Here is a 27,754-nt window from a genome sequence, read left to right as displayed (position 1 = left end):
CGGGGCGGAGGGGGCTGGCCCCGGGCCGGCGGCCTGCCGAGCCGCGCAGCCGGAGCCTCGGGCCGTCGGAAACCGCCGTGGGGCGGGGGCCCGGCGGGAGCCGCTCGGGAAGCGGGGGGGTCCCCGGAGGGGCTGGGCAGGGCCGGGGGCCGCTGGGGGAGGCGGCCGGCGCGGAGGGCAGTGGGTGCCCGGCTCGGCTCCCTGCGCTGGGGCTCTCGGGGCTTCTCTGACTTTCTCTCGCCTGGCAGCCCCCGCCCGCGTCTCTCCCAGGCGGTTCTGAAGCGCCCCGGGTTCACAGGTGCCCTCTCAGAGGAGGAGGTAGCCTCCCAGACGGTGACGTGCAGGAGGACGCCGTGGCACCCCTCTGTGCCAGATGCACGGGGTAAAAAGTCGATGCTCCGCTCCCTTGTCCCGGCATCTGGCTGCCTTCACAGCCGGGTTTACAGACCCGGCGGAAACGCGTGCGGGCCCTTGGCGAGAACGGATGCTGGGGACACGTGAAGGAGGTGGCGCTGCCTTCTGGCCTGCAGGAGTCAGGGGAAAGCGCTAGGCAAGAGTTCTGAGGAAATTTTCCGATGTGTTGGTATAGGACAGTCCCTGTGAGAAGAGCCGGTTCTGTGACGCTGTCGTCCACGGCGTGAGTGGGGCTGCGAGGCCGGAGGGCAGGGCATGGCGTCGTGGGAGATCCACAAAACGCTCCTGGAAGTAAGGCAGAGAGCCAAAGCCCACGCCTTGCTTTGCACTGGGCTTGGGGGAGGACATGGGCTCAGCGCAGTACGAACCAGGCAGCAGCACCACGTCTCCTGCCTCCAGCACAGTCTTTTCTGCATCAGTATTTTTCTGCTTTTGTCTTCCCGTCACTCGGTCAGTTTTTTTGCTAGCACTTGCTGGTTCCTCTGAGACACCAGCCATCTTTTATCCCAGATGGTTTCAGGGACAAACGCAGTCACGTCCAGAGTGGTTTCCAGCCTGCAGTTAGCTTTGGTGATGCTTCTGTTTCAAGCCTGAGGAGACTGTATGTGAGTGAAAAACACCACTGCTGCTTCTTCTTCCAAATATATTAGATAGTCTAACAAAAGGTATGACCTCTCTCAACAAATCTTCATTTTTGCTTCTCCCCCACCACAAGAGGATGCATTTTGTGTAGATTTTGCCAGAGGAATCGCTTCAAAACAAAGATTGGCAGTGCTTGCCTCTGCCAGTGCCCACCCCTCTTTAAGGTTTACGGTCTGATGTCCCAAAGTGAATTCCTTTTAGAAGCGCTCAGCTTTGCCTGCTAGCTCCAGGTGAGGTTTGCCTTCACTGACTGCTTCTGACCGGGGTGGGCTGGGGCCGAAAGAACTCAGCCATCCGTTGGCAAAGAGGGAAGAGGCCAACAGAAGAGACAAGAAAAGGTTAGTGTGGCTTTTGTGCACGATATGAAAAGCAAGTCAATACCATTGTAGGGGCATTGGAGGGTACTCAAAGCAATCAGCCAGAGTCCATTGTGTTCCTTTAATCTACATGTGTATTTCCCAAGAACTCTATTAGTGAAGTTGAATGGACTGTGCAATGTCCCTAATTTCTTCTAATTTGGAGCTGGGGTTTTATGGCACTCACAACCAGCACAAAACATGCCTATCCCTCCAGAAGCCCTGGACAAACCTGGGAATCGTTTTTGCTTGCTGTAGCAAAAAAAGATACCAAGGTGAGAGGAAGGAGCAAAACCCATTTAGCCAGGCTCTGGTCTGGCAGGAAGTGGCACAAAGGGCACTGGGTCCTGGCACAGAGGCTGCTTTGAGGGCACCTGTCAAAATTGTCAAATACAGGGATAAGACTCAATTCCTTTTGCTGTTAATCACAGTGTATGGCAAAAGCACTTCCACCCCCCAGAGCAGGGTATGCATCCCACACAGTACACAAAAGACCTTCCTTCTTGGATCCTCTTTTCTCAGCAGTAGATTATTACAGTTGCATTTGCTCTATGGAACTGCATTTGTCCTGCAGCATCCTTCTTGCACAGGAGTGGAGTCTGTAAAAACCCCACAACCCTGTAGCAGAGCAGAGAGCAGCTCTGACTCTTCCAGCTCCAGATCTGTTCTCTCTTGCCATGCTTCAGGCACAGACTGTGGTGCCCCGACACACAGAGGAGGCATCACGCTGCGCTGGCGAGGGAGGAAGTCTAACGGTTCCTCTGATAGTCAGAAAGTAACACAGAGAGTTTAGGATGGCAAAGAAAGGTAACAGCGTGAACATTTCCTTTTGGGTCTAATGTACTGGCTGTTAGCTAAATGCCCTGCTGCCACGGAGTCACTGGGGGTGTATGTCCTACTAGTATAAATGATACTGTGGTACATCACAGCTTCGCACAGACCATTTACCTTTGGAAATTTACAGGGGCAATCAGGATCAAATTTGAGAATATCCATTAAGGAATGAAAAAGGTGGGATTTGTTACTTGCCTTTCCAAAAGAAAGCCCCCATTTCATCGCTTTTTTTAGGTTTTTTTGCAATGTATTATTACAATTACTGCTGAAATTATGTTTGGAAGCTAACAAAAATTCTCAAGTTGGACAACCTCTAGGGCACAGCTGTCTGCTATACCTCCTTCCCGTGCATGGATAGTGAAGACTAAATGGGAATAGTTTTGATCCCACTGGTGCTGCTGAGACCTACGTACGGGACGTGCCTTCGCACCATGAAATCAGCATCATAAAATGCCACGGATTCTTGCTTCCTTTCCTCCTGTCTTTTCTTTATGTCAAGCTGAAATAATTACTGCCTTGCAGAGCAGACATTTGAAGTTGAAGTCACTCTGCAGGTGGGACTTGGCTCTCCAGACCAGTGATGATGTGCAGCAGGGAGCCCCTCCCTGAAAGATAAACAGGACTTCTGAGGGCAGACAGCAAATCGACAAGGGGAGGGGTCAAGGGAAAGGGGGAGTGAAGAAAAGGGGGAAATGTTTGCCCAGTGGGAACCTGCATCCTGCTGCAGTTTGCATACTCTGTACCATCCAACAGATTGTTAAAGGCTGAAAGAACTGGCTTTGCTTTTCTCCCCAGAAGTTCCTAAGGGTGCAGTTTAAGAACCTTTTTGAAAGCACGCTGTGTAAGGAAGCTGCTGCCTCCTCCGCCACTGCATCACACATGCCTTGACAGTCACCTCCTGCTTTTTCTCTGGTGAGATTTTTCTGCCCCTGGGAGAGTCAGCTGTGTTTGTCCACCTCCTACCAGGCACCCTGTAGCCCGCAGGTACCCTGCGGAGTGCTGAGCCGACCCCTGCGCAGCGCTGTGCCCGAGCACACATGGACCGAGCTGCGGGCGGTGCTCAGCCTGGCTACGGGCAGGAATGAGCGGCGGCTGCTCCGGGAGCGGGGCGGCCCTTCCCGGGGTGAGCAGCACGGCCCCGGTGCAAGGGCTCCGACACTGAGGCTCGCCACGCTCAGCCACCCTCCGCAGGGAAGGCGTGGAGGTTCATGCTGTAAGGCTGCATTAATGCAATCCTTCTTTACTTGTTTTCCAATTAGCCTAATTGAATTCGGATTGCTTAAAAGTGGGCACTAGAGGCATTTATCTTGATGGGATGACAGCCTTGAGCTCCAGCGATCCTATTAACTATAAGAACCCAAATCCCAGGTGGGGTCCATCCAGCGGTAGCTCCCATGTGACCTAACGCTTTAATCTGCTCCTCTTCCATGCGGCACACACACAACACGCACACAGAGACACACGTAACAGACGTGCACACACAACACACACAGAGACATGCACAAGTGCATCCCTGAACACGTGTGCCAGTACGCACAAGCTGTGCCCTGGCCATCGCGATGCTCCATGTGGGGGCTCTCAGGGGGATCTGGGGCAACGGTGCTGGCTCCCCATGCAGCCATGACCCATGGTGCCCCGCCGCTCCTGTGCACAGCCTGATGCCAGCCCCGGGGCAGGGGGCAAGCCCTGACACCAGCGCCAGAGGGAAACTGTGCTCGGGAGCTCAGAAAATAGCCCCTCCTGGGATGTAGCCCAGCTCTGCCACTCCAGACCGAGAGGTTTTACGTCGCTGGCTCTAAAAGTGGTGCCTAAGGCAGCCGACTCCCCTCCCGACAGCAGATCAGCACGGCCGCAGGCGCTGCCAGGGCTGGGGAGCATCGGCACTGTGCATGGGGGAGCCTCCGTCCCACGCCAGCCTCCAGCCCCCTCCCAGCCCCGTTTGCCTCTGCCAGCCCTGACATTTTTTTGGAATCTCATTAATCGCTTGTTTGGTGATTCTAACTGTACTTTCTTCTCTGACCCTTTAAACCATGAAAATGCTGATCCTATATGTGCTGACGAATTTAATTAGCTCCTTTAAACCACCAGCTGCTTTCAGTAAGATTTTCAGGATGTCCCAGGCACATTTTAATTCAAAGGTCAAAAGCCTTAGGCTTGTTTACTTCGGTATTTTATAGATAAGACAATTCAGTCTGTAAAGTAGCAGAACAGTATGGAGACACCAGATTAATACAGAGGAAAACAGATTGATCCTTACAAACCAAAGGCTGGTTGAGCTGAGCTGGTGACTATTTTAACTACTTTATGTAAAGACCTCTTAAAAGGTCCTACTTGTCTTTCCACATAGATAATTAAATTCTCTGGTGACATGTGAGAGAAGGACCCAAGAGACAGAAATTGGATCAAAAGTCCTGGTGGTTTTAGGCAGAGTGTTTGAGATTGAGTCAGCATTACCTGCTCCGATGCTTGACAAACGCGCTGAAGGTAGGGCTTCTCCGCTAGAGAAATGACCTGTTACAGTACAAGAGCCACTGACATCCCTCTCTGAACAGCCCAGGGCATCCTCTGGAAAAAGCAAGGGAGGTAAACTCAACAACTTCTGTATTTTTTAAGAAAGAAGCGAGGAAGAAGAAATTGTATTTTCTTGGGACTGCCAGATAGGATGAACAGGTCCTGTTACCGTGAATGTGCCCAGGGAGTGACTAATGGAGGCACTAAAGGTGTTTACAAGACCTGGTTTACATTTCCAGGTACAAAGGCATTTTTCCTGTGCCTAGTACCAGGGACACCTGGCTGGCTGCTGCAACTCCCAGTGGATCCTCCCTGTGGGTGATGGGACCCTCCACAAAGCTGCTCCCTTGGATCACCCAGCTGCTCCCAGCAAGTCACTGGGGCTTGGCACAGCCACCGCTGTTCCGTGGGGCTGGGGGATGCGGCCCAGCCCAGGCAAAGGGGGCTCAGATCAGCATGGATTTCACATCTGGAGTGCACTGTAATTGTACCTTTTGCACTTCACAGACCAACACCTGATACCGGGGTTAAGGAAGAAACAATGAGAGAGGAGGGGAGTGGAGAGGAGAAAGAGATGAGTGAAAATACAGAAAAAGGAAGGAAGGAAGGAAGGAAGGAAGGAAGGAAGGAAGGAAGGAAGGAAGGAAGGAAGGAAGGAAGGAAGGAAGGAAGGAAGGAAGGAAGGAAGGAAGGAAGGAAGGAAGGAAGGAAGGAAGGAAGGAAGGAAGGAAGGAAGGAAGGAAGGAAGGAAGGAAGGAAGGAAGGAAGGAAACCATACTTAGTGCATTTATTCATTTAAAATTAGTATTTTTACTTAAGTGGGTGGAATCAGAGAGAAAGAGAGAAAGAGACTTATAAACCTGTAGGAAGGTGCTACGTGTATTCATTTGCAAATTTTATTCACAGGGTAGTTCCTGGAGAATTTACAAAGTCCTTAATTTTACAGAATATCTGAGCCCCTCGGGAGCAGCACTGTCAACACCATCCCTGTGCAAGGGCCGTACAGCTTCTGTGGGGGTCATGATGGGCGAGAACTGCTCTGGCTATGCAAGCGCAGAGACAGACTGATGCTCCTACCTGCCGTAAGCACAGGGCTCTGCTCCCCGGGCCGGCGGCGATGACTGCTGCTGGCCCATCACTGCCTGCCCGGGCTGCGTGGGGCTCCCGGGCTGCAGCACCGCGGGGTGCAGCAGCCATCCCTCAGCCAGCCAGCTGCTGGGTGTGCGGCCGCACTCGTCCCACCTCCCACCGTCAGCCAGCAGCAGCTCCACTTTTGGGGAGTGGGAGGCAACCAGGCCACCACCTGCTGAGGTTTTCTCCAGAAAAAGCTCTGAAAAACATCAAAGAAAATCTTGCTGGGTCCTGAATCTACAACCACTGAACTGGGCCCTGCCTGTCTACAGACTCAGATTTAGACCTAGTGCAAGCCAAGCTTTTTCTCAGGGTTCAGGTGCCCTACCCTGGCATCATCTTCCAGGTGGGCCAGATTTACGTATAGCCTCGTACAGAGGTAACTCCTACAATAAATGTGGTGAGCTCATTTTAGCCTATGCAAGTTATCTGCTCATACCCCGAGCCTCAGAATTTGGCACACAGAGGAGCCAAGCAGAGGGACACTGCTGTCACTTGACATTCGAGCTGCAAGACCAAGAAGCTGTGAAATTAAAGCAGCCTGGAGACGTCTGCATTGCTGACTGACCACAGTTCGCTAAGAGCTGCCAAGACTTGGTTTTCTACAAGTTCCCACTCAGTTCTATATATGGTGACATTTTGGTCCCAAGCTGTAGAGTTATATGCTTCACTTTTTGTCATTTGCACTATTTAATACAGAGATGGTCCAAATCATTTTTAAAAAAAGTTTTTGTAGAAAATGTCAACATCTGAATTGTTTCAAAAGGTTTGAAACAGACATGTTTTTCTTAGAAATATATCTTTATTTCTGAAAGCAGTTTTAAATGAGTAGTTACCTATATGTTATGCATCAGAAGCACAATTTTGCTAAAAAAATACATATTTAATAGCATACTGATCGCTTTTTGAAAAAAAATGGAAAAAGGCACATTTTTTCTCCAATATTAGTTTTTTTGAAGTCATTTTTTTCCAAGGGGAAAAACGTTATGTCAAAAAATGAGGACCAGTTCTAACTTTGCACTAAGCAGTCACAGCAGGTAAATTTTGACACCCCCCTTGGGGTTTTAAAGTCTCTCTCTCACTTTTCTATATGTACATTTAATGCTATAGAGTTAAGTGCATTCCTCTGCGTGACCTCACTCTGCAGCCCCTGCGAGACAAGACTGAATTCACAGCCCTGGGATAGTGGTATCTCTCCTACATCACAGAACATTTCTGCTCAGCAGCCTGTTTGATTTCGGTGAAGGTGGCTTGTGCCTTTTCTTTGATCGCATCCATGTCCATATTCTGGATGTTCTGCAGCTGTGCCAGGATAGAGTCCTTGTCCTCCTCCTCCTCCTGGTCTTCTTCCACCATCTTCTGAAGCTCTTCTGGCAAACCCACATCATCTCCAGCCATCTGAATTTGATTCTCATCCATTTCACTCTGATACAAAAAACAGAAAATAAAAACAGTACATACTGCTGCTACTCCAGGATCTACCAATGAGCCTCTTTTGTTAATTCGTTTGTTTTAGGGAGAACCAAAAACATATGCACAGATTTTTTCAAAGTGAGTTCAGCATACAAGTGCTAAGATTTTTCAGATAACGTCAATTACATTTCTTTGAAGAGTTTCAGTAGTGTCAGAACAGAAGCCCTCAGTGTCACTTGCCATTTTAGAAATCTTTGCCATATGTGTTAACTGTGGTAACATGATGATACTGCAGGAAATCCACTACAAATTAGTTGTATCCACCAAATAATGTGCTGCAATATACTGCCTAGACAGTCATCTGTCATGCGATCTGGTCGATGAAGCAATAGTTTTAGAAAAACTGTGTGGGTACCATTCCCCAAATCATTTGTTGGTGGGTAGTTTTAGGTATCAGCACTAAACTTAAGCCTTCCTGAGGATGTATTACACTTAGGGAATAATTGCTGGAAAAAAGGTCCCCATCTTCCCCAAACCATGCCTAAATTATATCTAGGCCTTTGGCTGGCCTCTGCGAGTTGCGGTGAGGAGCAGGGACTGCCTGGCACATAATCAGAGCAGCGCTGCAGAGCTGGTAAGTGGGGTAATAGGAGGACTTAGAAAACAAGAGAGGATGGAGGTTCGATGTGAGTCTGAGAAGGCAGGAGGAGACAGGAGAAGGAACTGGTTAAGCAATTAAAAGGGTTGAGACGCAGTAAGTGCTGCTCATACTTGCTTCCTGCTGCCCGCTGAAACGCTCTAGCAGTGGGGCTATGTCAATTTTTCAAACAATGGCGATTTTGTTCACATTTTATGGTGGATTCTGATGGATCCAGAGCTCAGAAGAACAGGATATTTTGACACAGTTCACACATCAAAGATAAGCATTAATGCCTCATTACATCTTCAAAATGAAGCATGACAGCAGCAAAGGCCTGATATGAATAAGCAGCAACGCTGTCAGCAGGAGGTGTTTCTGCAAGTGAGAGGGGTCTTGGGTTTGCATGAATGAATGAATGCAAGAATGAATGGAGGGACACATATGAGCAATGTCTGTGTCGTTTCAGGCCTTAGCAAGGACAGGCAGATGGGGATGCCTGACTGAATAGCCACTATTTACTGTTACTATAGCTGCACAGCTTTATGTTTGCAATAACTGTACTTCCCTTTAACCTGATTTCTCCCCATGATCATTACTACTATGTGGCTAAAGTGGGCGAGGACGTCTCTTGACCCCTTTGGGTAAGGGTTGCTGCTCTCAGATCTGTGGGAGCTAGAAACAATATCCCAATTACCCAAAGTGTTCTTTATTGATTGTGTAGCAGGAAAAAAATGTGTTAAGCTTCTAATCAGCCAGTGCTAGCTATTGGATGAGTTAGACCTTTTGAAATTCTCCCAAGTAGCAGCAGACGATGATAAAAAAAAGATACTGGGTTAATTACCGAGCAATAAAAGTACTAAACAGACAATGACACATGTTGTTTTCTTTAGAACTGTTTGTAATATAAGACTTCATCACTGCACACTACTGTGTACGGGGTGGAGAGATGCCCATACAGCGTACACAAACGCCACTTTGGCCGTGTCAACAATTGTTTGGCACATTCTTGCACCAAAGCCCCCCGTCCTACTGAAGTCTGAGATGTGATGCACAATGCAGTTCAGGGGTTCAAAGAAGGACATATTCAGATGCAGTCTAAAGCAGCAGAGTTCTGCCCAAGTCACCTTCCTCTACCCACTTGGCATTTAGCCTGCCTTTGAGCAGACCTAGTATGAGCTTCAGCAGGACAGGGCTGCTCAACAAGCAGCCAAGAAGCACATCAGATAGGTATGGCCTCTTATCTTCTAAAATTTGACAGATCTGGTTCTGTTATTTCTATTTTAAATGGAAATGGAGGATTAAGTTTCTAATTTTACTTGGGTTTTTTTTTAAAGTCTGGTGGAAATAAGGTAAAGCTTATTTTCTCACATGGAGAGACCAGAAGATTTTCCCACAGGATGTTCTTAAAGTCAGGCTAATGCTGCAAATGTCCAAATATCCAGTGATCCTGCAGCTCCAAGCACTCACTTCTGAAAGTCAGGACCAGAAGTGTGGTGCTGGAAATGCACCTTGTCTGTTGGCTCCAGACAGCAGCTCACAATCAGAGTGTGAGCAGGGTGTGCAGACCCCTCCTGTCCCAGCACGCACGCACACAGGACTGCTCCTCACCCAAGACCAGACATGGCTCTGACAATGAGAGCAGCACTGCCCTGCATCAGAACACACTCACCTGGGACCACAGAGAGCACCCAAACCAGGCAGATCTCATGGGCAGGACAGCTGGAGCCACGGGCTCGAACAAACCCGTACCAAAGTCCTGCTGGAGCCTGGCAAACCTGCACTGCACTAGACGCCTCTCTCCTGATGACTTTAATCTCCACAGGTCTCTGCAAGTGTTTAGCCACCCTTTTAGGATCTCCGAGAACACAGAAGCAACTAATTTACTATCCTAGTAAATTAAATATGCCTGGCACTAGTCTCCTGCCCCAAGGCCAGCTGGCCTGAAACAACCCACTGCGATGCTATTGAACTCTCTTGCCATACCAAACAGGGTGGTCCCATCTAACTCCCCCCTGGGAATGCCTGACCTAACCCCCAGAGCCGCCCTGGAACTGCTTGGGAGAGTGCCCAGGCCAAAACTGGGACAGGCACTACCCTGACAATTCAACAGTGTAGGCAACACAGTCCTAGTGCCTGGTAATACTCTTTGACCCTGATGATGCATCTGATGTAGTCAGTCAGATCCATTTTCTTACAGGTGCAATATAATACAGAGTTCTTTACACATACATGATACACAGGTGTAAGCAGAAAACAGACAGTCTAAACATCTGTTTATATGAAGTCTGAGTAAACAAAAGAGATCAAAGCTCACAGAATAATGCACAGGGGAGCCAAACTGTTTTCCAGCGTCACTGTGCAATGCACTGCTTTCCTTATGTCTAACTTACCCTGTCATGAAATCTACCTATGCCTGTGCACAGAGATCCTTTAGTAGGTGAATCCAGCCCTGACATGGTGATCGATCACCTGTAATGCACCAGTTACTTACATACAAAATCAGAGTTCATCATGCCTTGACCCACAGGTGGAATTTGTGGTGAGCAATACAGCAGCACTGACCCGTGCCAACCGCGGGCTGAGGTACCTCACAGGCAGGTTCAAGGAGGTTCGAGGTTGGAACCACCAGCCTTCTCTCTTACAAACACCCTCTTGTGCCATCCCTGCACAGAGAGCAGAGTCTGGAGCACAGGGAGGGTGTGCAGAGGCTGTGTGACACCCCAGCTCTCCGGGCCTCACAGGCACCATCATGTCATTGCCCAAACTGGCCTCAGTGAGAATCCCCTTGCACCCGGGGCTCCAAAACCCCATTTCTGCATGTGCCAGGCCCCCGCTAGGTCACAGCTGTGCCTGTGCCAAGCTGGTCCCTGCTGAGCCTAGCGTGGTGACTGGTTTCCCAGGACAGACCATGCTTTGCCTTCCCGGAGCATCCCTGGGCCCTGCCACCAGCCCCAGCTCCTCCGGCCTGGGGGGCCGCGCGGGGGCTGAGGGCTCAGCTTGTGCCGCGGCGCCCATCGCCCCGGCCTGCACCCTCCCAGGGAGCAGTCCTGACAGCCACATCATGGCTCCATTTGCCACAGTGGATCCACAGCTGTTTCACTCTGGCCTATCAAGAAAACATTTGGGTCAGCAAAAGAATTCTTCAAGCTTAGCAACTACTTGTTTTCACATACTTAAATAAAGCCTGTGCGCAGTGAAGAGCTTTGCCCAAGACGAGATTCTCTTTCTGCCTGGTCAATATGCATCCCCCGCAGCACAGCTAGAGCTTATGTAATGTTTTCACTGCATACAGTGAAAAACCCTTTAATTCTGGAGCAGCACTATTCATTAAATCAAGTTTTAACAATATTCCCATCACAGCACAATAGAGCAAGAGCTGTTTGAGATTACATGCCTACATGTCCCTTTCACAGTAAGAAGCTTTTTAATGTCTTAAGCAGCACTTGTTATTGAAAAGACACCTGATTGCATCTGAATACTCCTTCTCTCTAAATATCAATGAGCAAAAAACATCCTGCTGTTCAGTAACTGAGAATCTTGTAGAGCAGTCCTTTGACTAGGGGAAGGGATCCACCTGCTTGGAGCAGATAACACAGTCACTTCCTGAGGTGCTAGAAATTCTTCTACCACAACCCCCAACACTCAGCACTGATGTGACAATACCCTGAGAGAGAGCGGTGGCTTTAGAGATGACATGATGGACACACGGTGCAGACCAGTGATGTGAAAAGGGTGGTGGGGCCCATGGGGGAGGTCGCCATGCTGCAGCCTGTGTCTCTGGACAGGTTGGACAGGCCTGGGATCAGATGTTCCTCTCCTGTATCACAGGTACCATCACCTCAAGCCCCTGTGTTTAGACCTTGAAGTTAACTGATTACCGGATCCCAGTTCAGGAAAAAGGCAGTAAGTGAATAAAAGAGTTTGGTGTGGTTTTGTTTTAAATTAAAATATTTATATATGTATTTATATAATTTTTAAAGAATGTTTTGTATGAAGGTGATGAATTGAATACTCCAAAGATGAAAAAGTTGTCCATAGATCAAATGTCTCATGGCTAAAAACATCTTTCTGATGACAAACCTAAGTTGACAATTCTGTTAATAGGATTAGGTTCATTAAGGGACTGCTTTCTCTTATAAATCTGGCCCAGATAGCATGGAGCTTTAGATTTTGCACTGAAAAGGGGGCCCTGCTTAGTCTTGAATTTCATGCTTTCATTTACAGTGTGTGCTAGTGATTGATACCGGTAATATTCCAGGTTTCTATCCCATACTAGACTACCTGAAAATACTTTCATTTTAAAACACAATGCACTATCACAGGTTTGAGAGCATTTTTCTGCCATAATATTGTATCTTAGAGTTGAATCTTTCAGAGACATATAGCATGCATGTAATAATTTCATTTTCTTCCCGATATATGTTTTCATAAGGGCTGATGAAAACAGACCTTCAGCCAAGAAATGCTATATACGTAGACACAAACGCAGAGAAGCATTCAACTGCAATCACCGCAAATCAGCAAAGCTAAGGATATGCTTAACTTCTTTGCTAGCTTAGAGCTCCTGTCCTGCCTTGGAGGCAAGCCTTCTACCGTTATGACTGAAATTTGGCCCCAAAGACCGCTTGGTGTATACCAAAGCTGAGATCCTGCTGGGGAGGGGGCAGGCGGCCACTGTGTGCTCTCGGGTGTCAGCCAGGGGCGACCGTGGGGACCCAAACACCCCTCAGAACTGGAGGAAGCACCACGGATTGCAGACTTCCAGACTCAGAGAGAGACACCCAGCTCTACTAACTTTCAGCTGACAGCTGGGCACATAAGTGTCCCAAAGCCTTTGAAACTAGCCCTTCTTGCGAGCTAAAGCTGGGGCCTGGCAGGATATGGTGAGGCCTTGGGCAAATGCTGTTCAGTAGCTGGCTCAGTGTATGCCTCCAAAAGGAAAACAAAGACTAATGATATTTTAATACTCAGCTGCTAATTGAAATGCTGGTGTTTAGAGATTCAGGTCTACAATCCAATCACCCACTTGAAATCTTGTACTTCATTTTTTTGCATAATTAATCTTTTGGTAATTAAACTCGCCCTCAGGATTTGATCTCTTTCTCATCACTGTGCTGAACACCCTGGACAAAAGGTATATTGCAACTGATGAATACAGAAGAGCACAGTGGATAATCTGCCCTTCTTCTGCACCTGTACATGATACTGGTCATGCACTAACCTATATCTGTTTTTCCAGGCATACTCCTTTCTCTTCCAGATGGATATTCTGTCCAGAGGGAATCTGAAGACATGGTGCATTTCTCTAGTCTTTCTGCTGTCAGGCTACAGCTGTGGGGGAGTGCCAGCAGCTCCCAACACACCTACTGCAGGAACAACGTCAGCCTCACGCACGTGGCGCGGATCCTGTGCTTCCACCCAGCCCGGCGACTGCGCAGACCTCGTGCTGCGCCCAGGCAGCGTGCCCAGTCTGCCTGCCTCGGCAAGCTGAAAGAGCTCAGCACCTCCACTTCATCCCTGACAAGCAGGATGCATCACAGACGATCCGTGCCGTTTGCAGCTTGATAATGCCTGGAAACTAAATTAGACTACACAGTGCAGACAGGGGCGTCGCTGCAGAGCCACCTGCAGCCCTAACAGCAACATCTCCAGGGAAAGAAAGAGAGATCAAAGTTCAAGTGCAAGTCAGTGTGTGACCCTGATAACTACCTGAGAAAGACACAGGAGCTAATCATACTTCCACTTAAAGGGGTCATGCTACAGGTGTAGCAATATGCCTTTATCTTTGAAGATGACAAACTGTAACTTCAGATAATTTTAAAAGTCAAATGTCCTTACAGAGAGTTTGCTGATCTGAAATAAAGTTGTTATACAGAATTGCATTCACTTCAAAAATTTGCTTATGAAAGCTTTGTTCAACGTTGACATACTGGGAAAGCAGGCAGAAGTTGCTTATTTGAGGTTTCTCCACAGGATTTTTTCTCTTGCTTCGCTTTTCCCCAGTACCTGTCTCAAAACATTCTGCCATACTTTTTTAAGACAGCACCTCTCCTTCTGGAAAGTCAGTTAGCAATGTTTTGGTTGCAAAAACCTTGTTTTCAAAGTTAGAGAAAAATCCAATTTTTATCCCTGACTATGAATGAGGCCTACCTGACTGATTAAATACAAATAGTATAATTTTATCTAAGTCACAAGACTGAATCACTTTTGAGCCAAATTGTAATTTGCCTTTAAGGGTTCAAGCAAATGATTGTTTTAAGAGTGGTGCAATTTCATGAACGTGGCACTAGAGGGCCTTTGGTGGCTCAGGGTTAGAAACAGCATCAAACTAACAACTGTAGAAAAAATAGATGATTTACGATTTGTGTTTACATTATATAATCACTTTCTGAGCCTAGGTAACTTTGTTAACTTTTAATCACTTGACTGTTGGGTCCTTTCCTTCTGGCATTTCTGATGCTTCAGTGGGCAAAGATGGTTGCAAATGTTTTAGTATTTAATAGTGCTTGCCACAGAAAATGCATAAACATTCAATTCTATTGCTTGAAGGTTCTATGATAGGTTTTTTAATTCCTCAGTCATATCTGCCTTTGATCCCAAGTCATGCCAGGTAATGGAATCTAACGAAACTGTGTTAGGGGCTGTCAAGTAGTTCATGTGATGGCACTCCAGCACCGAAGAGCATGCCCCAGCACAGGTTCATTTAGGAGGTTAGATTTAGCACTAGATTCACAGGGCACTGAGGAAACTGCACAAAACCCCCTTCGCTGGCAAATGGTAGACCTTCTTAAAATGCACCCTCCACAAGGAACCCTTCACATCTGGCGGTTCCTGCCAAGCTGGAGGACTCTACTAGCCCAGGGCCAGAAGCACCACCAAAAGCCCCCGACAGGAAAGGGAACACGTGGAACCACGAACCCTCTGCTCACAGACAGCCAAACAACATCGGTGTCCCCACAGACCTGGATGTAGACAGAAGTGACTGAATGGACCCTCCCTATTAATTTATTAATTTACTTTGAGGAGAAGGAAAAGTAATTACTAGAGGAGCTATCTGAAAAGGTTCAGCGCTGTGGGAGAAGGTAGCGGAGATGATGTATGCAGAGGTGGCTATAAAGTCAAAGATCAGTCCTTGAAGACAGTGGGAATATGTGATGGCTTTAAATAATCTGCTGGGAAAACCCAGTCTGTTGGTGTACTCCTGAATTTGGTATCTGGGAGCAAGACTCCAGAGGGATAGGTCAGGAAACCTGATAAATGTAATCTTGACCAACACTTCCACTGATCTTCTCAAATTCCTTCCAGAGCAAGGATAAGAAAGGATGCAAATTATCTTTGGTATCTTTAATACCTTTGGACAGGTTAAATCCTTCCCACTCAGTTCAAGAAGGAAAGAACAAATCATTTGTGTGAGGAGGTCTAATATTGCTAGTTAGGTTTGATAGAAATTTTACACACAAAAACCTGTTTCCGTAGAAGAACATCAGTGTGATGTTTTGCCACATCAAAATTTTTATATCAAAAATCTCCAACTATTTTAAAATAATAGCTTTTTTTTTTTTCAGTCACAATTGGAAATTTTATTTCCAGGAAAGAACACCTTTACAAAGAGGTGTTGTTTGTTTGTTTAACAGATTTTTCATTAAAAATATTTTCATTAAAAATATTATGAATAACTTCAAAAAAAAATCCAAGAGAAAAAGTGGCTCCTTTTAAATCCTGCAAAATAGTACAATAAAAAGAAATGTTTTCAAAGCTCTTTTCCTCATCTTCAACTATTCCATTGGCAAGTCTGGGCCATGGACTGGCTCTTACAGCACAACTTATTTCATCCAAGTTAAACCAGTATTGAGATGAATGCTGAGCAGATAAAAACTGCATAACGCTTTCAGGTAATGGATGGCCTGTGAAGAACACAGCCTAAACCAGCATAACAACAGCCTTCAGACAGACAGGCCTATCCTGCAGCTGTGCAACCTTGCATTTTTCTTCCTCACTTCAGGATACTGTATTCCTCCTGTAGGTGCTGGAAGGTGTGACAGGTATTTCAGATTCAGACAAGCCCTTACAATGCTTGTGCTTTTACAGAGCTAAAATCACAAGACTTGATGGCTCCCGGGAAGACTTTTCCCTCAATGTTTGAGTTGGGTCCTAACAAGGTAGGCACCTGCAGGCCTCAGCTGACTTGCTTCCCTGCTGTTAGATAATTTCTGTGACAGTAACCCTGGGCAATTATGAATGAAGTACGCCAGGGCATTATTAATTTGTTAGCTGAGCGTATTTTGAACATGTTGAACTCCCTGTTGATAGTTAATTTATTTACTGCTGCTTAATTAATATAGACTAAAAAGTGGCATGGATAGTTCTCAACCTTGACTAGGGCCATCATCCCAGGGTAGAAGGGTCTGGGAAATGCAAGCCATATACTGCTAGAATATTTGAATTACTCCTATAATAATCAGACCTCTGTCTTCCTGGGCTCACACTCACAGGACCATATAGACTCTAATTTCCTTGAAATCCCTTGGAGTCCAGCAGCTGAATACCTGTGTGGTTAGCTCTGTGCCACAGAGCAGGGGCCCGGGCCTTCAGTTAAACATATCTCAGTTCATCCTATTTGGAAGCTGGATGATACACAAAAGGTCACCAAAACACAAAGTCTGTATCTTCATGTGACCGATGAACCAGCAAGCCCCAGGCTCTGCTGACTGCCGGAGATGGAATGAGAATCACAGAGAGCACAGATCAGACAGCTGTAGCACTGTCTGCAAAGGGAAAAGCAACTGGGCAACTCCAGATAACAGACATTATTTCCAGGAGGAATTTGCTCAAATGATAAATTTTCAGCAAGTCACTTATGTTGTATTTGACATAACTGTATCTGAAGGATATCTTAGTGAAGATGGAAAAATAAATCTCTTTAGAAATCTTTTATAAGCAATGAAAGAAAGAGTGACCAGGATAAGAGCAGTTTAATAGCATACAACCACCACTGGTCTAAGATTAGTTATTACTGGGAGAACTCTACATGACCTTTTAACAACCTGTGAATAAGGAGCCTACGCAAACCTGAGTCTTCAAAGACTTTCCAGAAATAAGCTTTTTTCACTGCCTACATACAGACTCAAGTTCAGGGATGGATACAACCCAGGTTCTAGCAGAGGGAAGGCTCCCACTGGTATCACAGGCTGTGGGAACACATGGTTTACTTGTCTGTGGCAGGGTGGAAGGAAGAAGCTCAAACATTCCTCCTTTCCCAGTAAATCTACCAAGTCAACACCAGCAACTAGAGAGCCTGTGTCATGGTGCAAATAGTGCAGAGTAAAACAACACGTTAGGCTAAACTAAAGAAACATGAGAGATCAGAACACGAAGCCAATAAAGGTTAGGCACGTACACAGTGGAATAATTCAGCTCAAGAAACAAAGATCCTGCTCTCAGAAGGGTCTGAACCATATTTCAGAGTCTCTGGAACTATACGGATCTCTGGGAACTCTGTATAACTCTGCTTAAGACAGCACTGATTCTAGCAAAGACAGCCCTCCAACCCGCAGTTTCTTGCTCTCCAGGAGACTTCAGTGCCTCCTGGTGCACGTTTCATAGGCGTTGGGCTCTACAGTGCCTGGTGAACCAGGTCCAAAGTTGCAAGGCCACCAGATTCCCTGTCTGTTCACAATCCTGTCACTAAGACTGTGATCACACTCTGATCTCTGCTGTTCCTTTATCCCTCACCTGCAGCTTCCTGCACACCTTCCTACATTTCTCCAGTTGAAGGCATCCAGCTGGCAATGACCAGGGACCCTACCCAGAAATCCAGGGCCCTCCATGGTCACACTAAGTTCAGATTCAAGCTCCAGTTTGTGAGCACAGAATCAAAGACTGGGTTGTTCTGCTAATTCCAGCTACAGCGTTGGAAGAACCAGGGTCTTAAGGGTGGAATACATCTCACCTGACTTCAGCTGTCTGGTCTAAGGTAGCAACCTGGCCTCCCTCAGAGAGGCACACATCGCTGGAAAGTGACCCAACTTCACCTTAAACACTTATCTGAAAGTTTGGATAGATGAGGCTAGAAGTGCTGGTCTCTCCATCAATGACAGTCCTTAAATGACTTGCTTGGGTTAAGTACTAAATTTTTTAGCAGCTAAATTTAGGTGAGATGGATTCTTTACCTTCCTCCATTTTAATTAAAAATCACTGGAAAGTACTGATTAGAAAACAAGTGGTAATGACTCAGAAATGGCAGGTGAGTATTAGCAATATAAACAAGGTCTCAAATTGCTAAGAACCACTAAATGCTTCCTTGTGGGATATAAATAAAAATCTTCAGAAACACTAACATCTTCACACTAGCTTCTCACTTCAGAGCAGATGCATGATCCAAAATCCTACATAGATTACTCCATCCCATATTACACATCTCCTGCCCATGGAAGAAGCATGCAAAAATCACACAATAACAATTCTTCCAAGCACAGAACCCCAAATTACTTTCTCTATGCTGGAGCTAACAGTGCAACCCACTCAGAATAAAACCATAAAACACAAGTGGGCTGCAGCCACGCGCCATAACCATGTGCTGGAAAGCCATGGACAGACACAAAGCCTTCCAATTCCATGGCCCAGAGCAGAATCTCAGATTTTAGGGAGCTCCTAAATGCAAAGTAGTAAAAGGCCCAATACTAATTTGCACAAACAAGTCTTCAAAATGAATGGAAAATAATATTCATGACTTCACGGACCTTCCTTCACACCCAGTGAACAGTTTGTTTTCTTTAATGAGTTTTTGGGGAAAGGATTTGTTCAACTTTGTTTTTAAAAAAACCCCTAGAACTAATAATTTTCACCCTTAGGATCAGTCATCCCTCCAGAGCATGCCAACAGATTTGAAAGGCTGAGCTGTCTGGTACAAGTCTTCTTTCTCTTCTCCCCATCACATCATTTTTGCCCATGTATCTGGTAGCTGTCTATAGTAGTTTTCCTTCATCTCCGTTACAGAAGTCAGCTACTGATTTGTTGTTCTCTGTATATCTCTGGGAGATTCTTTTTGAAAATGTCTTCACATTTCCCATCTTCTGATGTTAAATGGCAGGCTACATGCCTCAGTAAGTTTGGCAATTCCTAATTTTAAATCCTTTAGAATACTCGGGTAGATAGCCGCTGGCCCTGGTGTACCACACGCCATTTCACAACCTTGTCCTACAACACTAAGCTGAGAAAACTCACCTGATTCACGCCCATAAAAGAGACTATCACAGGGACACCTACCTAGGGACCTTCACAGCGATCCTGCAGTCAAAATGGATGCAGAGATCCTGCTGTGGGCTAATCTTCCCTGATTCTGTTGCAGAGCCCTCCTCTGGCTCTCGCTCCATTAGCTCCCTTCAATTCCAGCCCACAGTCCTAGACGAGATACCAGCTTTCTTCATTACAGAAGTATCACCATCTTGCAATAGGAAATAATCTCCAGAATATTCAAGTTTCCAAACTTTTTTTTTAAATAGGCAAGATCTGTAGATGTTCAGTATTGGCTTAGTGCTAAAGTCTGTACTTTGATAAACCCTCGATAAACAAGAGTTCTGATGTTAAATCCCTGAACATGTAGAAGAATCAGAAAATAAACAGAGGAGCATGTCTTCCCTCTAAACTAGGAAAACACTTCAAATACAGTAGAGAGCTATTCTTGTTTGCATCCATGTGTTTTTATGCCAGGAAAATACTGTCAACCCATATGCTAACTGCGCTTTCTGTCACAATCGAGAAGCTGCCTGGACAGCCTCTAACAAACCACTAGATTTCTCTGCTGCTTGAAGCTTCTGTTGTCTGTATTTTGGTTTTCCTGGGAAAATTTGACAGTGTCAGGACTAAAGAAAAAAGAATGGACAGTTTTTGTGCACTTCTTGGAAGAAGATACTAAAAATAAACCTTGAGAAGTTTAGCAGAACTCAAGTGTACAGCTTGCAGAGGAGTTTTCAGGGACTCCGCTTATTTGCTTATGGTTTTAACTGTTGCATGTTGCCAAGTTAAGAACTTATACTAACAGTCAGACCAGATACTCAACTTGCCTAGTCACCTTTTTCAGATCTGACAGTGTAGAGAAGGATTGCAAGAATCTTTCTGTTGGATTCATCTACTGAATGGAGAAAAAAGGGTCTAAAAGGAGCAGTCACTAGGGAAAGCCATGGTTCCGGCCTCCATTTCTGTACTGAGCTGGATGTGATGAAAATGAAGGCAATTTGCCATTTTCAGAATTCTGTGCTGGTTGTCAGTTTGTTTTAAAATTGGCCACTGAACTAGATGAGATCAAGAACTACAGGCTTACCTTAGGGAGTCTGTACTTCTCTCTCAGATGAACCCTCAGACAGGCTCGCTCTGCTTTTTTCTGTGCAAATGCTGCATCTCTTTCCATCCTGGAAATCAGAAAAGATTTTTCTTCAAGATACTAATAAAATATGATCTTTTACACTGAGCCAGTTGCTCAGCTGCAAAAAGCTACACGCAGGAGTTATTCCCAAAGTTATGTAACTTGTCCACAAAAGGAGCAGTGCTAAGGGGCCAGACTTCCGGCACCCCAAGCTTGTTCTCAGAACAGTTCCCTTGAGTCCCGTGAAGAATGAAGGATAAGCCAACACTACTCGTCTGGAGTTTGTACGTGTACTAGCTGATATTTCTCACTATAACAATGAACAATTCCAATAAGCAGAACAGAAGAGTTAGGCTTATTCCTCGCTTACTCTGCTGGGGCACTTACTGAGACATGGCTGCCTGCCAATGCTCCTGTTCTACAACCACCACATCCTCACAGAATAACACCACACGCAACAGCAGAACGGTCCTTCTGGGTCAGACCAAAAGTTTACCTATCCTAGAGTCCCATCTCCAACAGCAGACAGTAGTGGATACTCAGAGAAAGAATTTAAGAGGAGGATAAGCATCTTGTATCAAAACTGCCCAGCTTCCAAAAAATCAGTGGAGTAGGGTACTGGAGCTGGAAATTGCCCCTACACTGTTGTCTCTAATAGCCCTGGATGGCCTCTGTCACCTATGAATTTTCTCGGTCTTTTCTGCATCCATTTATTGTTTCAGAACATCCTACAGCAATTAATTCCACAGACTCCTTGTATGAAAAAGTAATTCTTTTATCTGTGATCTCATAAAATGCTTTCATTAGATTTAAGAACTGTTCAGCACAATTTTTAGTTAGACTATTTATGTATTTATTTGCAAAATGTTTCTCCTCAAAGATTTTTGGTCACCATTTGATAACTTTCACCTTCCCCATCTCCCTTTTTCCCCCAGAAGCACTATCATGAAAATTCTATGGCAAAATTGATTTTGTTCAAGTATTTTGTCATATAAAAGCTACTTTCAAGATGAAATGTTATTTTTCCTGTGCTTCCACAAATAATTTTTTTTGTTTCTCTCTCTCTCAAGAAGTTTCACGTTAAACAAGAGCCCTCTTAAATTACTTTCAGTCATTGATGGAAAGACTGGAAAGAGATTTTCTGAGCCCTTCTGGCACATTTTCCTTCTCTTCCTCCACCTCCCTCTTCTGTTGCCTGCTCCTCCTCCAGAGGAGCTGTTAGCCGTAGCCCGTATGGGGCTGTTCCCACTGCGCATCCCTTCAGGTGTCCTGTGAGGCTGCGGGGCAGGAGGGGATTTTCTGCTCAGGAAGGTCTGAGCTTTTCACTTGTCCTGGCATCATGGGAAGACCTGGCAAAACTCACTCAGCCAACCTCCCAGCACTGCCTGGGCCCTAGTGTGGGCCTAATTGACATTTCTGTTATGGAGAATCTAATCAATTCCCTGGAACATGGAGCTTTGTGGGAACAGGAAACAGGTATAAGAGTAGTTGCACAACAGTCTAATGCCCGTGACAGGCAGCACAAACTGGTGGTCACCTCTTGCTTAAACTCTTGAGATACTGGAAAAAATTCTGTGTGACCATGCTAGAGGCTGCCAGCACAAGCCACCTGTTTGTTCCTGTGTATTACACATTTTCCTGAGAAACAGCAATCTGCGCATTTTTGTGTGTTTATTCACCAAATAAAAGCCCAAACACCAAACCTGAGAACCCAGAGCCAGGATGGTCACGCAAAGGCCAAACTCCACCCAAGTACGACTCCAGCAAGGCACTTCTCTGATCTGCACTCCCATACAGCTGAAAACTGGGTAAAATCCAGAGAGCCCTGAAACAGATGCTCTGCTTGTGACAAAAGGTTTCTGACACACATTTACATAACCATACCAGTGTGCACTGTCCTGTTTTTCTCTTGGAAAGTACTTCAAACATTCCTATTATAGTTCCAAACTGTACTTTCAGAAGTCCTCCTGCACCAATTCCTCAATACAGTTCAGCATGTAACAGGCACATGCCACACTTGAAAACATACAGGGAAAATGCTTGGAAAAAGAATTATTTCTGTTTCAGCAATCCTGTTTTGCTTCTCAGTTCCGAAGCATCTTCCTGCTAGCAGGTGGTTATTTCTCTTTTAAATATCCCTTGACAAAATGCATAGCAGAACATTCCGTATTTTATTCCAAACTAAGGGATACCTATTCAAGGTTTTATGAGTGAAATGGCTGCCGCTAAATACAGACCCGGATACCTCAAATTCCGTCAGTCATTAACCTTTCACCTATAATCACCTTACGTGAAGGATTTACACAACCATTATGTAATTGACCATTAGAGGAACAGATGCATTTGAGATTTAAAAGTCAATCGTTTTATTTACAATTATGCATGATTTGAACTCCTACATGCTAAGTCCTTTATTTTAATTCTGTTTTGATATTTAAACATAGCAAGCGGTAAAGATTATAATTAAAGACAAAATGAAATTGTAATTTATTCAGCTGAAAAGTTCTAATTTACTATATTTTACAAGAAATAACTGAAAACACAAGTACAAAAAATAACCGTCTTAAAACTTTTCTCTAGATAAATATAATCCAATTTAACATGGCACTCATTTATTATGGCAGACATGGAAAAGTAATGTGGACAAAGAAAAGATCGTGTATTGAAAGCATACTCCACATGGACTTCTAGGAGAACAAATCATACACATTTTAGAATTAACTCCTGCACTACAAACAGCTTTGTACCTATGGAAAAATCTGATAGATAAAGTAACATCAGCTAGGAATGAATCCAGCATATCAAGGTGTGGAGATAGCAGGGAACTGCAGGAGAGAGGTGCAGGATGAGGGGGAGGAAGGGGGGAACAGATTTTATCATTTCCAGTCAGGAATTTTTATCTCAGAAAGTCTAGCAAAGATCTGTCTGCTTTAAAAAAGGGAAGAGCGCTGAATGTTTGGCTTTGTCTTGGTTTATTTTTATCTGCACAAAGTTACCAAGAATCAGCCCCATACTGGTAATAAGGGAACAGGTACTCACTTCTCCTCAACCATTTGCTTTTGATATTCCTCATATTCCTCTCTGGTCATTCCTGCAGCTGCTGCTGGATCAGAAGGAGTGCTTTCTTCTTTGCTTTCTTCCCCTCCACCTCCAAGTCCCAAGTTCTTTACCTGGTTGCTCAACATACTTTTCATTAGAAAGGCCATCTTCTCAAGAAAAAAGGAGCTATAAGCAAGCAGCTACAAGAAAGCCAAAGCAAATCAAAAATGTTCTCAATACCAACAACTGTAAGCAAGAGAAGTTTCTACAGTCACATCAGCTCTTCAAGGGCACAATGATAGTGAAACGTGAATGCCAAAACCAGTTTGTCAGCCATAATCTGGATTAAAGAGTGAACTCCTTAATATCTAGAGGCAGATGGTTCAGATTACTCAAAAAAAAAAATCATTAGACACAGCTACCTACTGTTTGTATTAATACCTTAAGCTAATTGTGTACACACACACACAAATCAACTATGGTGTGCAATAGCATTTTGACTTCTTCAGTCTTGAAACTGTCACTTTCACAGAGATGGAACCATTCCCTGGAACACAACAGATCTGAATCAAAAGCCTGGCTGACTAAATGACCACAGTAAAATTGTAACATTTGGGCTACTGAGCAGAAAACCCTTTTGGATTTACACAACCCAATGAGATTTGAAAACTGAAATTCTTTAAGTGAAAAATCCAATCCTTTTTATCCATTAACATTTTAGCACATTGGACAGAAAGTACATTGAATGATTATTCTTCATCCACTTTTCATATGGTTGGTTTGTCTCACAGATGAATGGGGCATTACGGCAATCTTTTTTTTTTTTTCCAAGACAAAAATCACAAAAAAAGCAAATCACACCTTCCTACTTTTCATTCCTTAGGGTTTATTTCAACTCTTCCCCAGGTTTTCTCCATCTAGATCACCACTTTGACTGGTGCTGCATAGAATATACCTAGTGGTTTTAATCTTAACTGTCAGTAAAGGAGAAATGAATCTGACAGATCCTGTATGCTGTAATACAGCCTTGATATCTTTTGTTTGTGGGTTGCTTGTGTAGGTTCTCATCTTTCAAGCTTTTATTCCTATCATTAGTCTCACCAGGTCTACTCAGGTGAAGATTTGCAGGATCTGCAATCTAGATTATAGACTATTTTGGGAAATAAAATAATCTGCTAGGTCTCAAAAGTTCATGATTTTGGGTTTTGACCATTTATCCTACTATGACTGACTGCTCATGCCTTAGGGAAACATTCTGTAATTCTGATTATCAAAATGGTTCTCCCAGCACTCTCATAATTTCACTGAGAGGGGGAAGGATTCCAGTTTGCCTAATGCCTTAATCTGTATTTGAGCCTTTCTAATTAAAGCAGACCTGTTACTATTTAAAAAAAAAAAAAAAAAAGGCAGAACATTCTGTAATCCTGGATTATTAGTGATTAAACAAGAAACATTAAATTTCTTTTTGAAATGGAGTATCACTCAGAAGGATGAATTCCAAATCACAAAAAACCCACTTTGATATACTACAAATACCTAGAAAGCATTTTTCTTAAATCAAAATTGATTTTTATAATCACTGTGCACTTTCAGAACTATGCTAAAGTTGTGAGAATTTGTGGGAAGAATCAACTTTTTACATCTGACCAACTCTGACCTTAATTACCAAAACTGTATTTTACTTGCCCAAAAGGCTAACACAACTGAGATCACAGACACTGAATAGCTAATCCCAATTTAAGCAGAGAATGCTAAACTTTATGCATTCAACTTCAGACTATTGCATGCTCAAGTGAAATAAAGTTTGTTATCTGGCAAAATTTAAAACCTAAAAATCCAGCACTGAGTTTACACATAAGGTATTGCTGCTCCTACCTCAGGGAGTCACTTCAAAATGGGCTTGGCAAAGTCAGGCTGCCTTTGTCATGCCCAACAGCTGCCCTGGCTCAATTTGCTGCCTTCGAGGCATTCCGAGGGCAGAAGGGCTGAGCATCCCCCTTCCCCATCCTTCCACACTTCAGAGAAGGCTGTGTTTGTTCAAGAGCTGACAACTCGCCAGCGCGGCGGGCCAGCGGAACTCCAGCAGAACACAGCACACCTACGCCACGGCCCCACCAGTGTGCAGCTGTGCCATCTGCAAGCGCTGGCCAACTCTGCTCAAAGGTACTTTTAAACCATTTTCCCAGCATGGAGACAAGCAGGGATGGTTCTAACCTGAAACCTTTTGCCTTCTGCTAAAACTAAGACCTTGCTCACTTTGCTGGTATTTGAGAAATCCTGAAAACAGGCCTAATTCTAGCATCTTTCCAGGACAGTCTTTGGATGAGCACTCTGACTGCTGAGAAGTAGCGGCCACCCCAGGACCCAGGACAAGACCAGAAGAGCCTCTCTCTTCTACGCAACCAACTTTAAAAGGAAGAAATGAAAATAAAGTGCTAATTCTAGAAAATGGAGTTAAATGCTGCTTACGAGCACAGCCCTGAAAAGCCAATCCCTAGCTCCTAGACTGCAGCCAGACTCATGTAAGGGACTTGCCCTCCACTGCGCCCTCCACTGCTCAGTGGCTCTCAAGAGCAGGAGACAAAGTCCTCAGTGAGGGGAGAAGGTGCTTCATCAGTTCAGGCATCTCTAGAAACCACCTTCTGCCTAAAAGAGATGCTTTCACAGAACTGACTGAGAAGGCAAGAAAGCTGCAAACTGGCTTGAGAAGGGATTCCTAAGAACCTGAGAGATATTGCCATCCAGGTCTTGAGAGAGGTCTCATGAACCTTCCTAACAGCAAAAGGCTTTCCAGTGTTAGATTCAAAATCAGACAACAAAAAGCGCTTTAAAAAATATTGGCCCTACTGGCACTGGAAACTGCTGAGAAACACAAAGGAGAAGTGATGAAACTTTGGAAGACACTGCATAACTCTCTAGCAAATTGCTCACTTCAGTGTGGGTTTAGATATCTATCACAAATCTGTGTACAGAAATAATGAATAAACAGTCAGACTGACAAGGAACCAATTGCTTACAGAGCACCTAAATTATCAAGTTTTAAGTAGCTGCCTTGGCTGTCAACAAGGACCAATACCTCCAGAATAACTCCCATTCCTGGCAGGTGCTTTCACTACTAGCCTATATTGAAGTTACAAAACACTTACTGCTTGTTGTTGATTACAGGGATCACAGGCTTAATGAAAACATATGGACAGCTGCTAATTAAGTACTCATGTTGCCACTTCCTCTGCTTTAAAACAAGTCCTTTCCCTCTAGCTTAAGTAAAATGAAAACTAAACCAGTTCCTGTTTTATCTGATGGAGCTGGGCGATGTGAAAAAAGCCTGTGTTCCATACCCAAAGAATGCAGGCATCTCCAGCCCCACAACAGGCAAATCAAAGAGCAAAATCTAAAAGCCTCACAGGGAGGCCAGCACAGAAATGCCATAGACAAGCAAGCATCCTGGCTTCCAGCCTCTTCCACAGACTGTGTTCCCAAACACAGTCACAGCAGACAACTCCAACCACGTTTCAGTAGTATCCAAGTGTTCTCTGAAAGGACCAAGACTCTTCCCCCACTTCATCCCTCTAAAAGGGGATGTCACCTTTTATGTAAGTTGGAACATCAGATCACATGCACATAAAGAGAGAAATAAATATTCTAAGGTCTTCTCAGACTAAATAGATTCAATTAAAGATTCCTCTCCTCCACCTATTGGAGAAATTACTCCTTGCTGGGGCAAAATGATGGCCAGTGAAGGACTTTTTACTCTTCCTGTGGGAGGTTACCAGAGACACACACAGTTTACTGAATAGAACAGTAAAAAACCAAACAAAAATAAAAAAAAACCCAAACAAACAAACAAAAAACCAACAAAAAACCACAAACAAAAACCAAGGAGACACAGACTGACTTGTTTTGGGTAGGCATGTTGTTTTCCAACAAACAGGAGCAGAGCACCCAGCATGGAGAATCTGAAGAAAGACCTTCAGAGATGTAAGCAATCTTCAACTCACAAAAATGAGGTACTTTGTATACTCTAAGCAGCCAGCAAGCAACTTGATTTGCTGTTAAGAGACTTAGAAGTTGACATACTACTTCACATTTGACCCCAAGTGTCTGACACTCAAGGCAAGTCAGATACTCTTAACACAAGCTTTTGAACGAATCTTACTTTCAGGTTAGTCCCTCTTGCATTAGACTGCTGCAGAGAGGAGATAATCCCCTCACACAGAATGAACCAGGGCTGGATGCAGCACATTCTGCTAAGTGGGGCAGCCATCTGTCCCCAACACAGGCCAAGCCTCAACCTCCAAGTGCCCTTAACTCTCCAGTGTCAGGCAGGACTGCACACGGATCTCAAAGCGTTCAAACTCTCTGAACAAGAGGGCAAAGAATGCTTCAAATACACTTGCTTGGATTTCATGCACA

General features: G+C 44.9%; 1 protein-coding gene across 3 annotated transcripts; it reads right to left on the bottom strand.

The window, feature by feature from the left end:
* Nucleotides 1-5: 5 nt before the first annotated feature.
* On the bottom strand, nt 6-24,687 carry CPLX4 (complexin 4). Of its 3 annotated transcripts, XR_012635546.1 has the most exons (5): nt 23,342-24,687; nt 20,261-20,348; nt 5,835-7,313; nt 4,701-4,811; nt 6-2,851 (listed from the first exon to the last, which is right to left on the bottom strand). XR_012635546.1 is itself a non-coding variant. In XM_074932269.1 (3 exons), the coding sequence occupies exons 1-3, from the start codon at nt 23,506-23,508 to the stop codon at nt 7,086-7,088; spliced, it is 483 nt and encodes a 160-aa protein (XP_074788370.1). In that variant the 5' UTR covers nt 23,509-24,687; the 3' UTR covers nt 5,445-7,085. The 3 variants fall into 3 exon arrangements, 1 of the variants encoding a protein (XP_074788370.1); XR_012635545.1 differs by having other exon boundaries at nt 6-4,811; XM_074932269.1 differs by lacking the exons at nt 6-2,851; nt 4,701-4,811 and having other exon boundaries at nt 5,445-7,313.
* Between the last annotated feature and the right edge of the window lie 3,067 nt (nt 24,688-27,754).

The sequence above is a fragment of the Athene noctua genome, chromosome Z, assembly GCF_965140245.1.
Source record: "Athene noctua chromosome Z, bAthNoc1.hap1.1, whole genome shotgun sequence".
Classification (NCBI taxonomy): Eukaryota; Metazoa; Chordata; class Aves; order Strigiformes; family Strigidae; genus Athene; species Athene noctua.
This window is presented reverse-complemented; position numbering and strand designations above follow the sequence as displayed.

Excerpts from the sequence above, each read along its gene's own strand:
- CPLX4 (XM_074932269.1), bottom strand. The coding sequence starts at position 23,508 with ATGGCCTTTCTAATGAAAAGTATGTTGAGCAACCAGGTAAAGAACTTG. Across the intron at positions 20,349-23,341 it reads AAGCAAATGGTTGAGGAGAA|GATGGAAAGAGATGCAGCAT; the intron begins GTGAGTACCTGT and ends TCTGATTTCCAG. Across the intron at positions 7,314-20,260 it reads AGAAGTACAGACTCCCTAAG|AGTGAAATGGATGAGAATCA; the intron begins GTAAGCCTGTAG and ends TTTTTGTATCAG.